At 55.8% G+C, this 12614-nt stretch overlaps 1 protein-coding gene across 1 annotated transcript; it reads right to left on the bottom strand.

Annotated features, from left to right (window-relative positions):
* Positions 1-4119: 4119 nt before the first annotated feature.
* On the bottom strand, positions 4120-10964 carry LOC118609316 (translation initiation factor IF-2-like). The gene is made up of 3 exons (XM_036228325.1): positions 10949-10964; positions 9574-10057; positions 4120-4769 (listed from the first exon to the last, which is right to left on the bottom strand). The coding sequence occupies exons 1-3, from the start codon at positions 10962-10964 to the stop codon at positions 4346-4348; spliced, it is 924 nt and encodes a 307-aa protein (XP_036084218.1). The 3' UTR covers positions 4120-4345.
* Positions 10965-12614: the final 1650 nt, after the last annotated feature.

The raw sequence follows: 12614 nt of genomic DNA, 5'->3' as shown, positions 1-12614 counted from the left end.
AAGAGCCTGCTGGGTTTTTCTGGATCCTCGCTGCCAGGCGGAACGAAAGGCCTGAATTGCCCCCCCCACCCCCCGTGGTTGGTGGAGGAGGAGGTGGTGTCTGAGACATGCGGTCACCTTCCCCTCCCCTTGGCCAAGCGGAGCAACAACGAGCCCTGGCTGCCGACGAGGGCGCCTGGAGCGGCCAGTGCCTCCAGCTCTGCACTGACTGGGAATGAGCCGGCGAAATGCCCTAGCGCTATATCTAACGGCAGCGACTGTCATCCAGGAGATTCGCCCCCCTGGGGACATTTGGCAACGTCTGGAGACATTTTTGGTTATCGCGACAGGGGTTCTGCGTTCGGCATCTATCGGGAGGCTGCGAAACATCCCACGGAGAACGGAAGGACCGCGCACAGGACGCACGCACACCAAAAACATCCCGCCACGCCCGGGGAAGGCCTCCCGCGGCTCGGAACAGTCGCGGCGGCGGTCGCGCTGAAGTTCCACAGCCCGTTTCGTAGCGATGTTGCTTTTGGCGTGTTTTCCCTGGCCGCACCTTTGGCGTGTGTCGGCGAGTGTGTGGGAAGCACGCACCTCGCCGAGCACGCCCTCGTTCCCGTCACCTCTGGGACCTCGCACGTGCTAAGCGCTCGCTCTCGCCAATTTCTTCTCACCCTTCAGGGCCTCCGTTTGGGCATCGTCTCCTCCAGGAAGTCTGTCCTGATCCCTAAAAGCTACACACAGCCGGGGTCCCCCGTGCCTGTCCATCCTGCTACCAGAACAGTTACTGCACTTCGGGAGAATTAACTGTCTGCTCATCGTTGTCCCCACGGGACAGTCTGCCCCTCGGGGCAGGCACCCCGTCTGCCTCAGCACGGCACCGGACATGGTAGGCGCCCAACGCATCTAAACGCATTTGAAGAGTCCACGTAACCTGGGCGCTGGCCGGGAGGTGGGAGCCTTTTGCAAACAGTCTGTCCCCTCCCGGCAATGCCACCGCACCTGTGAGCCCCGCTCACAGCTTCCTCAGGTGTGAGTGCTCCGGTCGAGAAAGCGTTCAGAACAACAGTACAGGGAAGTCCTCGTGAATTCCAGGGAGTCGTATTTAGAAACCTCATCTGTTACTCTCCACATCTCCTTCGCTTTTATTACCCTTTGATAGCCTTTTAATGTTCATGCCCAGGAATCAGCAGGTTATGGTCTGCGGACCAAATCCAGGCAGCTGCCTGGTCGCGTGCAGCCCCGGAGCCGAGAGTCCTTTCCACTTTTCTCACGGGTTTCCGTTTAACCGGCCGCGCAAGCGCCTATGCGACAGCCTTATTTCGCCTCTGGGAGCACAAAGGGTAACTAAGGACGGTCTGCTCTCTTCCAGGGAGCGTTTGCTGGTCCCCGCCTCAGCCTTTAGCAGGATTTGGGTTTAAATGTTCCAGTCTGGCCTCAGCTGTGTTTTAGCTATGGCGTCTTCAGCCCGTCGGGGGCTCATTTAGCAAAGGAGAAGTGGCGCGGCTTCGGGATAGCCCGTGGTGGCAGAAGCCGCCATCGTGAGCCTGTCGGGGAGGCCTCCTGGTGGCCTGACGGGACGCGGGAGCACCACGATTCCCTTAGGAGTCGAGGCGGTGTCAGGTCACCTGCACGTCTCACACTGGGATCACAGGGTAACCGGTCAGGCTCTCTAAAGAGCAAAATTCCTGTTGTCACTATAGACACGTCACATAAATAACAGACATACGCAGATCGTCTTACACATTAAGGTTAACGCTAAAAATACTAGTTAGCACTGTGGGTTCGATTTAGCTCGTCCTTTCTATATTTAATTCTAAACCTTTTCGGGGTTATATAATCATATAATAACGTGCCCAGCTAACAGCAGATTTCTCAGTCACGTCGGCCGAGTCAGTGGATGGTGGAGAACGGTCAAGGACATCGATGAGATTGTTCATCTTGGGGAATGCGAGACTGGGAGCCAACCCGGGGGCCACCGTCCCGTTACGCGTCCCCTTTTTATGGAGGAGTCGTGTCTGATACGTAGAAGCAACCTCGAGTCTAAGCATTTAGACTTTATTTTCCCTACCTTCCTCCCTCATCATTTCGTCCCCACAAACCTAATTGGCTGTGTTCTGTGTTAATTGTTATAGCCTGATTTAGGTGGGAAAAGAGAAGCAGATCATATTTAAAGAGAATAATAATAACTTCAGACCTCTCAGCAGCAACACCAGAGGCCAGGAAACGACGCATTGAATTTGAGGGAAGAGCCTTGCTGAACGAACGCTATGCTTGAGAGAATAAGAAAGGTACAGTCTCAACGAACCGGCCTCTCACGTAAGTGTCCTCAGAAAGGTCGTGGAGGATGTACTTCCTTCAAACTAACAAGGAGACTTTAGAAAATGAAGACGTGGGGTCCGGGACATAGGAGATGCGAACAGGAATGCGGAGGAAGAACTCGCGATGACAGCGAAAGTAAATCTCGGGCAGCAGAAGCCGGTCCCCCTGGGTGGAGCGGGAGCCCAAAGAGATCTTAGGAAGATGTCGCCAAAAAAAAGAAGACAGTGAAACTGACGAATCGCCTGATGTTTGCGAACGTACAGATGGGAGGCTTTATCCTCCTAGTAGGGAGGTTGGGGAGGAACTATAAACATGTACCCAGAAAAGCAAGCCGAAATGAATCATAAACAAGGAGAATTGTTAATTCCGGGGAAACCCAGAGGTTGTATAGAAAAGGGAATGCAGTGTACTGTACGGCGCAGCTGCGAATAACGTTCACCAAGTCGGAGTAATGGAAACACTATTTATTGACTTAACCCCCAATTGTGACGTTGTTAGAGGACAGTAGGAACTCCGAGTGTGCGCGCGTGCACACGCGTGTGAGTGCGTGTGAGCGGTGAGTACGCGTGGGGGTAAAGAGTGCCACTGTGCCTTCAGCCGAAGGAAGTCTACAGATACCCGAAGAGAAAAATCAACAAGTAGCCGCTAGAACAGCTATTTAGACGTCAAGGATGTAAATACCAGAAGAACCCGCTGGGATTGTTGAAAGCGGTTGCCTCTGGGGACGAGGGGTGGGTCATGGGGAAGAATGAGACCCATGGCTGTCATGTCTCATGATGCCCCCTGACGAGCAATTTGACTTTTAAAAACCGTGAACACGTAGAACATTTTTTTGTTTGTTTTTTGATGAAAGAAAGAGAGATACTCCGGGTGTCCGTCCGTCCGTCGTCATCGTCGGCCTCCTTCTCCGGCTCCTTTGCTCCGCCAGATCTCGGAACGCTGGACCGCGCAGGGCTCCCTCCCGCGGGCTTCCCCTCCTCACACCACATCCTCGCCCCATGGTCTCACCTCATCCAGCGAACCCGAGGCACCCTTGCTCTTTGTTACTTCTGGTCAGCATCCATTGGTAAGAAGGCGTTGGATGCAACGCCCCCCTCGTCCAAGGATGCTGTGAAACGTGGTTTAGAGTACGTGTCGGGAGGAGAAACGGATTTGGGTGGATACCTGGCCAACCTCTCCGCCTTCGCGGGGACGTGTTCACAACTTCCCCAGGCCCGCTCTGCATCCCAGAGCTCAGGCAGGCAGGTGCCTGGGCACCTCCTGGGAACCTGGCCTTCACGTCTCCCCATAAACACTGAGGAATGCGTTGAATTTTTCACCCGAGTTACCTGGCGCCTGGCGAGTTGACAGGCAAAACAGCCGGGCAGGAGGGCGAACAGAAAGTACAACCCCCTCCACGGAAATGGCAGAAAGGCTTTCTTCAGAGGGTTTTTGTAAGAGTTAAAGGAGATAAATGACAGCAGGAACGCAGTGTGTAGGAAACACTGCTATTGCCGTCGTTCGTACCCTCATCCCCACGACCGTCACGGTACCAAACGAGCGTCTCTCCACGTTATACAGAAGGCCCGCCACGCTTAGGCAAAACCAGTACTGCCAAACAGTTAAGGATCTAAACTTAAAGCCTCTAATGTTTCTTAGTGGTCTTGTCCTAAGGTTTCTTCTGGGCGCTTTCAGTAAACTTTCAGTGAGTGATACAGTTTCAAAAACACAATATAAACCAAAAATGGCTACTTACTTGCCATTATGCCTAGTTAGAGCTAGTTATATCTGTGGGACACAAAGAAAACTAACTGATTTAGCAGCCTTGTATTCGACTAAATATTTTACTCTCTAATTTCCTGGGTACCTTCATGTAGACCCTGCCTAAGGGTCTTAAGTTTATCAGAAGCAACATGAAAAAGACAAATGGCAATCTCCAGCAGATAGAATAAATGGCTCTTCCACGAAAAAGAACGTGGCGCTCTGGCAGAGAACAGGGCTGCCTGACGCTGAGAGGCACAAGAATTGAAGGAACCCGGCAGGTGACTTCCGTGGGATAATTTTAGCCAGAGGCTCTGCAGCTGCTTCTTGGGAGTGTAAGGGAGGTCGGGGCGCCGGCCTGGGGCTGCAGAATGCCCTGGAATGTTCGAGTACATTCGCAAAGTGGCTGGGGACAGTGAAGCCAGGGCTGACCGCCCCCCCTTTTTTTTTTGAACCACTGAGAAGTTGAAAAGATGTACCACCTCACAGGGGCCGTGTTCTCAGTCCCTGGAACCGGGTGCAGGCCCTCACACTCGGTTTTTGCCTCCGATGAAGATGCACATGAGCTTAGCATGAAGACTCTGACCACGCGCACGACGTGGTCCCCTGGGAATATCTGCGGGGTGGCCAGGGCAGCAGGGGGGCCTGCGGCGGGTGATGTTCCAATCCGCGCAGTTCTGATGGGACCACAGCCGTTCATGTCCATGGCCTTCGAACTGGTTAAACTGTAACCCACATTAAGAAACATATGTTACATCATGACCCAGTACACACGCACACGTGTATGCGCACGCACACATACACACACACACACAGCTGAGGCAAACATTTCAGGAAAGAATGTTTACTGTGAATACAATGTACTCTGATACTTAGTATTCCATTCTACTTCAGGTTTTTTGTTCACACTGTTCTAAACCCACAGTCACACAGAAACGGTTCCCATTGGGCGCCTCCGCCGAGCCTGGGCGCTGCCCTGTGCGGAGGTGGCGTCACCGGCGTCCCCTGCTTCGGGGCTCCGCACGTCCCTGCTTCGGGAGAGACGATGCCCATGGGGGCCACCGCGCGGTTCCGTGCAGTAAGAATGGGGAGAAGATCCTGCACACAGTCAAGCACACTTAATCCCCGCTCACGCGAAGGGGAGCTCTTCTAGGATCGAGGCGGCTCCTCGTAAACGTTGTCGGAGGGCGACAACGCAAGAAACCCAGTGACGCACCCATATCACACATCGCCCCCAAATGCTCAACATAGTTATGAGCTAAGGAGCGCACGCTTCGCCGGCCGGGCCGGCCAGGCACTCGGCAAACACCGGCGAAACGACGGATTCCTCTGCGGGACGAACCCGGGGCATCTGAGTGACACGTTGCTGGCTCAGGCCCCACGCCTGCAGGTCTGCAAAGCTGGGGGGGGGCTGGGTTCAGGCAGGGCGCATCCGGTCCCACCGTCCTACCGGCTTTCGTAACCGTGCCCGAGCTTGTCCCAGGCCTTTCCACATCCCGTGGTGCCAGCTTCCAGCACGGCGGGGGCCTCCCGCACCAGACAGGGCCTCCCCCACCAGACGGGGCCTCCCGCACCAGACGGGGCCTCCCCACCAGACGGGGCCTCCCGCACCAGACCGGGACGCCACCGACCCACTGGGAGAGCTCAGAGCTGTCCCAGCACGAAGGAAGCCTTTCGACGACCTCCTTTTAATCTGAACTAGAAATGACACACGTGCACTGCGTGTGACACACACACTGGCTGTGACATGCGCACACTGGCTGCTGTCTACGCCTCATCTTCCAGAAAGCTGAACCTGCGGCAGAAGTTGGGGCGCTACCTCCTCCTTCAGGGCTACGAGCCCAGGGCAGTGAGAGCAAAGCAAGGAGAGACCTGCAGGTTTGCCTACAGAGTTCTCAGCAGTACGTTTCTACCACAGTCAGGCCCTCATTCATTTTTACACGAAAGGCCAGGTTTGTAAGGTAATTCATTGTTAACTTGGACAGACACTCTGCCCCTCCCCTCACTGTCTGATAAACGAAGACTTCCGGAGTTCAACCGTCTTTAGCCGTCACGCCGTGAAACAGGCACACATTGGCAATCACCTAAATAATATGACCGATTTGGATGTCGGATGCCCTGGTTTGACCTGGATAGGCTGTCTATTTTCCCCAGTCTCAATTTCTTTTCGTGCTAGCCAGGACAACTGACTCTGCAGCAATAACTTTCCATGTTTTTTAATTAGAAATCGGAGCTTAATGCGCACACCCAGGATTATACGTAATGTGCTTTATGACTGGCCTGGGTGACTCACAGGAGACTCACCAGGCACCGAGAAGTTGAATGCAAATAAGTGATTGCCCAGTTTCTACGTCTCGTTTCCTCCATGTTTCATTCTCATAAAATTCTATTCTTGACCTAAACCAGCATAAGAACGTAGAATGGGGTAAAAAAAACTGCAACGGCAGCCTAGTTTCAAGGCAGTCGCTTGGTTGTATTTGTTTGTAAACACGTGCTTTCGGACAGTGACGTGTGCTCCTTCTGTGGACGCGCAACGACCCTTCTGGCCCGCGGATCCTCAGCTGTGTGACCTTGAGGAAGTCTCTCGACCTCTCTGAACCAGCTTCCCACCTGAGAATTCAAAGGGCTTCACTGGACGCGGCACAAAACCCTTCTAACTTAACAGTCCTTGGTCTCCTACTGTCCTTGACTGCCTCCCGGAGGAAGAGCGAATAAACGGAAGAGGCAGAAGCAGCCGGGAGGTTCCAGAGCGAAACACTGTAGTCAGTTCCCAGTGACTGGACTGGACACGCCCCCCCCCAACCTCCCGGGGGATGTGGAGACCCAGGAGAGGTCTCGGAAATCCTCCCCTGCCTTCCACTGGGAGCAGAGACTGCCTGGCTTTGACCCTCACTACCAGCAGCCTCACACCAGGCCCGCCTCGCGGCCTTAAATGACCCTGCAAGGTAGGCGGTGTAGCGCCATCCGAGTCGGCTCCATTTTACAAGGCGGGTGAGGTGCAGAGAAAGGTCACAGCAACAGGGTAGGAGGTGGAAACCAGGCATGCCTCCCCCCCGACCCCCTCTGCTCCCCAAGATGGGTGGGAATTCCCGCTTAGGGCTCCCAAACCTTTTGATCATCAAAATCAGCGGGAACATCTTCAAGAGGGTCCAGGGCCTGCCCAGGTCATCCCATCTTTGGGGGCGCTACCCAGAGATCTGTATTTTTCAAAAGCTCTCAGGTCCCAGTGACACTCAGCCAGGCCGGAAACCACTGCATTGTACTGGGCTGAGAAGCCACCTAGCAGTTTGGAAAGCCACCCGGGAATGCGTCACACCTGGACGGGTCACTTTGAACGTCATTCCCCTGTGCCCCTCCCCGCAGGGCTGCGCTCGCCCGAGCGGCAGGCGCGTCTCCGCAGCGCCCTCTGCTGGACACGCCGTGAAACCCGCACTGCGACCAGCTCCCTCCATGGGGAAGCCTGGGGGCGTCCCGCAGCGTCCCCGAAGAATGTAATGCCAGACCCCACCACCAGGTGGCGGTAATTACCACTACCACCTGCTGACAGAAAATGGAGCGATCATGTTCTAGGAGTGAACAAACGAACCAACAGTTTGCTTTTAGCGAGAACAGTCCTAGCCACACACTTGGGGGAAAAACACTTTCATGGCTGATTTAGTAGTTTTGGGCGCGACTGGGTTAAGACTTGCTTCCCTAGGCGATGCCCAGACTTTATTCGCCCCTCCCTTTTCCCCCAAGTATTTACTGAACACTTAGTAAACACTAAGCAACGTTAGAGCGCGGAGCAAGGCACAAAGTCTGCTCGACGGGGTTTACCGTCTAGCGAGGGGCCAGGCATGAAGCACGCTCACGAACAGATCCATCTGCTCTTACGCGCGGCGGTGGGTGCTGTGAAGGAGAAGAACCAGGTTTCGAGACCTGGTTTTTGGAAAGATGGTCGAGGACGGTCGGCCTCTCTCTGGAGCCGGAGCCGCCTTAAAAGCTACGGCCTGGGGACGGAGCCCGGCAAAGCAGGGACGGGGGCGGGGCGAGGCGTGCTCATCCGGGCACTCCCAGGAAGCCAGGGCCCCTGGGGCACCCCGGTAAGGGCGTGGGAACTGGGATGAGGTTAGAGAGGTCAAGGCAACAGTAAGCACCTACTATGCGACGGGCGCTGTCCCACTAGCTGCATCATACCCATCGTCCCAGTCTGTCCTTGGCCGTCTTGAGAAGTGAATAAGTGTCTTTTGGATTTTATAGATGAGAAAATTGAGGCACAGAGAGATTAAGTACTTTGTCTAAAGTTCTGTAGAGAGTAAGACCCAGGAGTTAGACCCAGGCTGTCCAGCCTCAGCACCTGGCCTCAAAACTTATCGATCACCCCTTATCTACAGGGCACGCATTCTAAGACTCCCCCAGCGGGTGCCTGGAACTGTGGATAGTACCAAACACTATATGTACTATGTTCTTCCCTACACATGCGTAACCTATGATAACGTTTAATTTATAAATTAGGCACAGTAGGAAATAATAACAATAATAAAGAACGATTATAACAATATACTGCAATAAAAGGTATGTGGATGTTCTCTCGCTCTCAAAATATCTCCTCGTACTGTACTCACCCTCCTTCTTGTGACGATGTGAGATAATACAATACATACGTGATGAGGTAAAGTGGGGTGGAATTTTTCCCCTTTATATTTTTGGGCCACGGTTGACCGTGGGTAACCAAAACCACAAAGAGCGGCATTGCGGCGGAGGGGTGGGGGGACCCCAGCTCTCTGCACTGCCTTCTAGGCGTCGATAAGGAGCGTGAGTGCAGTAGACATCTTTGTAAGCTTTTCAGCAACGGTTCTGAGCAAACTCGTAACAAGACCGTGCTGACTGGGTAACAGATTATAGGGGGGCAAGAGCAGAGGGAGACCAAGATGGAAGGTCAGTGCAGTGACCGACGAAGCCGGCTTAGACAAGGGGCGCGGCGGAGGTGGGGGAGACATGGAAGGACTTCACACAGAAGCAACAGGCCTGGTGACGGATTAGGTTCCGGATGTGGGAGATGGCACCAAGCTTGGGGAGCTGGATTATGAACCGCTGGCTGAGACGGCGCAAGGAGCAAATTGAGTGCAGTGAGCAGAGTTTGATTTTGCACGCGTGAAGTTTGAGATGCCAATGACGCATCTAAGCGGAAGAGCAAGGAGGCTACTGGGAAAATCTTAGGTCCCTCAGACTCAGTATGTGTAAGAGTGAACTCTGCATTTATCTCATTCTGAAATTCAGAGACCTCTAGGCCCAAAGTGGAAATACGCTGTCTTTAGCATAATGGGGGCCATTCAGATATGGATGACGTTGCCCACGGGGAGAACTGTTCCAGGGACCAAACCCTCAGAGACTCCTACGTTTGGAAGTTGGATCTGGGAAGAGAAGGGAGTAACGGGGAGAGGAAGAGAGGGAGAGAAAGGGGGGAGGAGGGAGGGAAAGGGAGGAAGGGAGGGAGAGAGCGAGAGCGCGCGAGCGCACCCGAGAGCCATCGAGGAAGGAAGCAGTCACCTGCCGGAGCGGCGTGGGGCTGCGCTCGTCTCAGCCTCTGAGAAAGCGAGACGCCCGCGTCCTGTGTCCTCGCGCGTGGGGAGGAGCCGGCCTGGCGCACGGAGACCCGGCGCCCGGGCTGGCGCTGGGGCCGGCTCTGCAGTGGAAAGCGGTGGGTACACCCCGGAGCAGGGACACGTGCCAACACTCTCCCCGCCACGCCCGGCTCCCGCTGGGCTCCCGGGCACGCACGGGGGACGGGACAGAGTGTCCCGGACTTCGGGAGGGGGACTCCGCTCGCGGGCGGGCAGGCTGTGGCCCTGTGGGTCACATTCTCGCTGCCATTCCCTGTGCCGGGTCTGCCTCCCGCGGCCGCTGCCCCTGGTTTCAGCCGCTTCCTCCCCGCTTGCTCCCCCCGGCCCCGCAGCCCCGACCTGGGCACCGGGCACGGCCTGGGAACGCGGGGCCGGGGCGGCCGGGGACTTCGGGGGAGCGTCGTCTCCAGCTTCCAGCCCGACGGCCCAGAGACGCACGAGTCACCGGGGGACACCTACCACTGAAAAAAACCACCATTTTCCTAACCGTGAAAGCACGTTTTACTTTAGATTGGGCGTCTCAAACTTGGACGGGCCGCGAATTGCCTGGGGATCCGGCCGCAGCGCGGCTTTGGATCCGGGAGGTCTGGGGCAGGGACGGAGGCGCTGGGTGCTTAACCAGCTCCCGGCGACGCCGACACTGCTGGCCGGGAGGCCCCCTGCGAGCGTCCAGGATTTAGCCAACAAACGAAAAATAACGAGGATGACAAATCAACTGTGGGTTTGTCTCCTGAAATGCCACATTCTGCTTCCTGTGCGTATCTCCTGCTGAAACAGCCCAGGACTTCCTGGGTGCCCCCCCGACGGCACCCAGAAAATCCGGAAAGGGACAGATCCGGGCGAGGCCGTGGGGGAGCCCCGGGGGTGACAGGCGGCCGTTTGGAGCGTGGGGTCGGGGTGGCAGAGGCTGGGCAGGACGCAGTCCAGTCCTGGAGACAGTGGACACGCTGCCTCAGGGGACCCGGGACAGGTGGGACGGCCCACACCCAGAGAGCGTTCCTCCGCCCTCCCCCCCACCCCCCAAGGCCCGAGGGCGGGGCGCTGCAGTTTAGGGGATGCCTCTCCCTAAAACTCTCCTGCTCTACCTGGGAGGATGAAGGGCAGCCCTGCCCTCCATTCAGGAGTGAGAAACCATAATCCTCGGTACCGAGACTCTCCAGCTCCTGCCCCAGGCACGTTGCCCGCCCTCTTAGGCCTCACACCCCGCCCCCGAGCTCACACCCCGCCCCCACCGACCTAGACCAGACCGTGCACTGCCCTTCCAGTGAAACCATGAAGTAGGAAAACATGACCCCCATTACCAGAACCTTCTATCATCCCAAGCAGAAGCTCTACCTACCATTTCTTCTAAAAAATGTATGAATTGGAACCCTTTTTATAAAAGGACACTTTCCTGCATCTATCATTCCGAAAGGTGGGGTTAAAAGTGGGACCGTGGCGGCCCGAGCAGCGGCAGCTCGGGGGGCTCAGGCGCCTCCTGAAGTGAACGGTGCGATTCTGCGCCCGCAGAAATGACAGGGAGGCGCGCGCCTGCCCGCGAGGGCGGGTTTGGACGCGGCTCTACGCGCAGGCAGAGAAATCTGTAAAACAACTTCTCAGAGGCCCTTCCGGAGCAACGAGGGGGATTCCGGGGTGCTGCCGGTCACATGTGCATGGGTCTGGGGGCTGGCGGCCCGAGCGTGTTCGGGTCATGAAAAGTCACTGGGCCGCGCACGCGCGATGCGTGCGTTCTGCAGCGCGCCTCGTCCACTTTAATAAAAACGTCTCTAAAAAATAAAAAATCCCTCGTACGCTTCAGATTCTGCCTTAGGGAAAGAGCCCCCCCCTTACCTAGGTCGCTGGAAGGGAAAGGGGGCCGCCCGGCTCCCTCATGACCCCGGCGTGGGATCACAGCTGACTCATCTGCTGGCGGGGCCGGCCCGTGGGAGCCTGTGGCCACCGCACATCTCAGGGCGCTGGGCCTGGGGCACCCTGACGCCCACACGCGGGCCCCCGCCTGGGACCCAAGAACGGCCGGCTGAGTCTGCTCCCCGTGAATGGAGCTAGGATGGGAGCTGAATGGGTTCAGGTGGCAGCTCTGACAGGAAATGGACAGGGGAAGTGGAGAGGGGAATGGAGAGATTCTAAACAAGAGGGCGTCTCCCTCCCCCTGCTGAGATATGACCTTGGCGCCCATATGCAGGCACCAATTGTCCTACGAAGCATAAATCACTTTTTTTTTCATGTCATGGATGTGAAAACCAACACTTAGGTGGAATTCCCCCTTAAACCCGATCTTATTAGCTCTGAGAGTAGGCCCGCACTGAAGAAGGCTGTAAGAAATAGGCCATGTGACACCCGTTCCTAAATTTGCTGTAGGGTGTTTACTGACACAGGCTGATGGGAGAAACGCCTGTGTTTCATTATTGGACACCAAACAAATTCCTTGAAAATTTGATTTTTTTACACTGAAATGATGGTGAACCTTATAACTAATTACATTCTGCCCCTCCTGGCCGACCCGGCCTTTTGTTGTTGTTGTTGTTGTTGCTAAAAGCTTCTGACCAAATCCGGAGCCGGCCTCCAGCGATGGCGCAGGACTCCAGGACGCCCGGTCGGATACTGTCCTTGCCCTCGGGTGACTCTCTTACTCTCAGCTTCCATTTGTCCCAATCGCCTGGCTCATCTCTGAAAGGGCGACGTGCTACGCAGAACTCCGTGAGTTGCTTGTACGTCAGGCAAGGCAAAGCACGAAGAGGTCGATCCACTCTCCGAACCGTATTATCTCTTATTCCCACGCCGGTGTGCCCTTCGCGAGTACGGGCGGCCAGGACGAGATAAGCTATCCTGCTCCCGCAGCGTGTGGCGTGTGCCCGCCGCCCCGAACACCTGCCTGTGGCCTAACAAAATAATCATGGGGCAGTTTCGCTGATCGGAATCACGCTGACACATGCACATGTGCACAAGCACACACACACGCGCACACAC

This window comes from Rousettus aegyptiacus, unplaced genomic scaffold, assembly GCF_014176215.1.
Source record: "Rousettus aegyptiacus isolate mRouAeg1 unplaced genomic scaffold, mRouAeg1.p scaffold_m13_p_11, whole genome shotgun sequence".
NCBI lineage: Eukaryota > Metazoa > Chordata > Mammalia > Chiroptera > Pteropodidae > Rousettus > Rousettus aegyptiacus.
This window is presented reverse-complemented; position numbering and strand designations above follow the sequence as displayed.

Bases quoted from the DNA above. Each gene is read 5' to 3' on its own strand.
- LOC118609316 (XM_036228325.1), bottom strand. The intron at 4,770-9,573 runs GTGACTGCTTCC...TGTGGGTTACAG, and splicing joins GCCCCACGCCGCTCCGGCAG to TTTAACCAGTTCGAAGGCCA.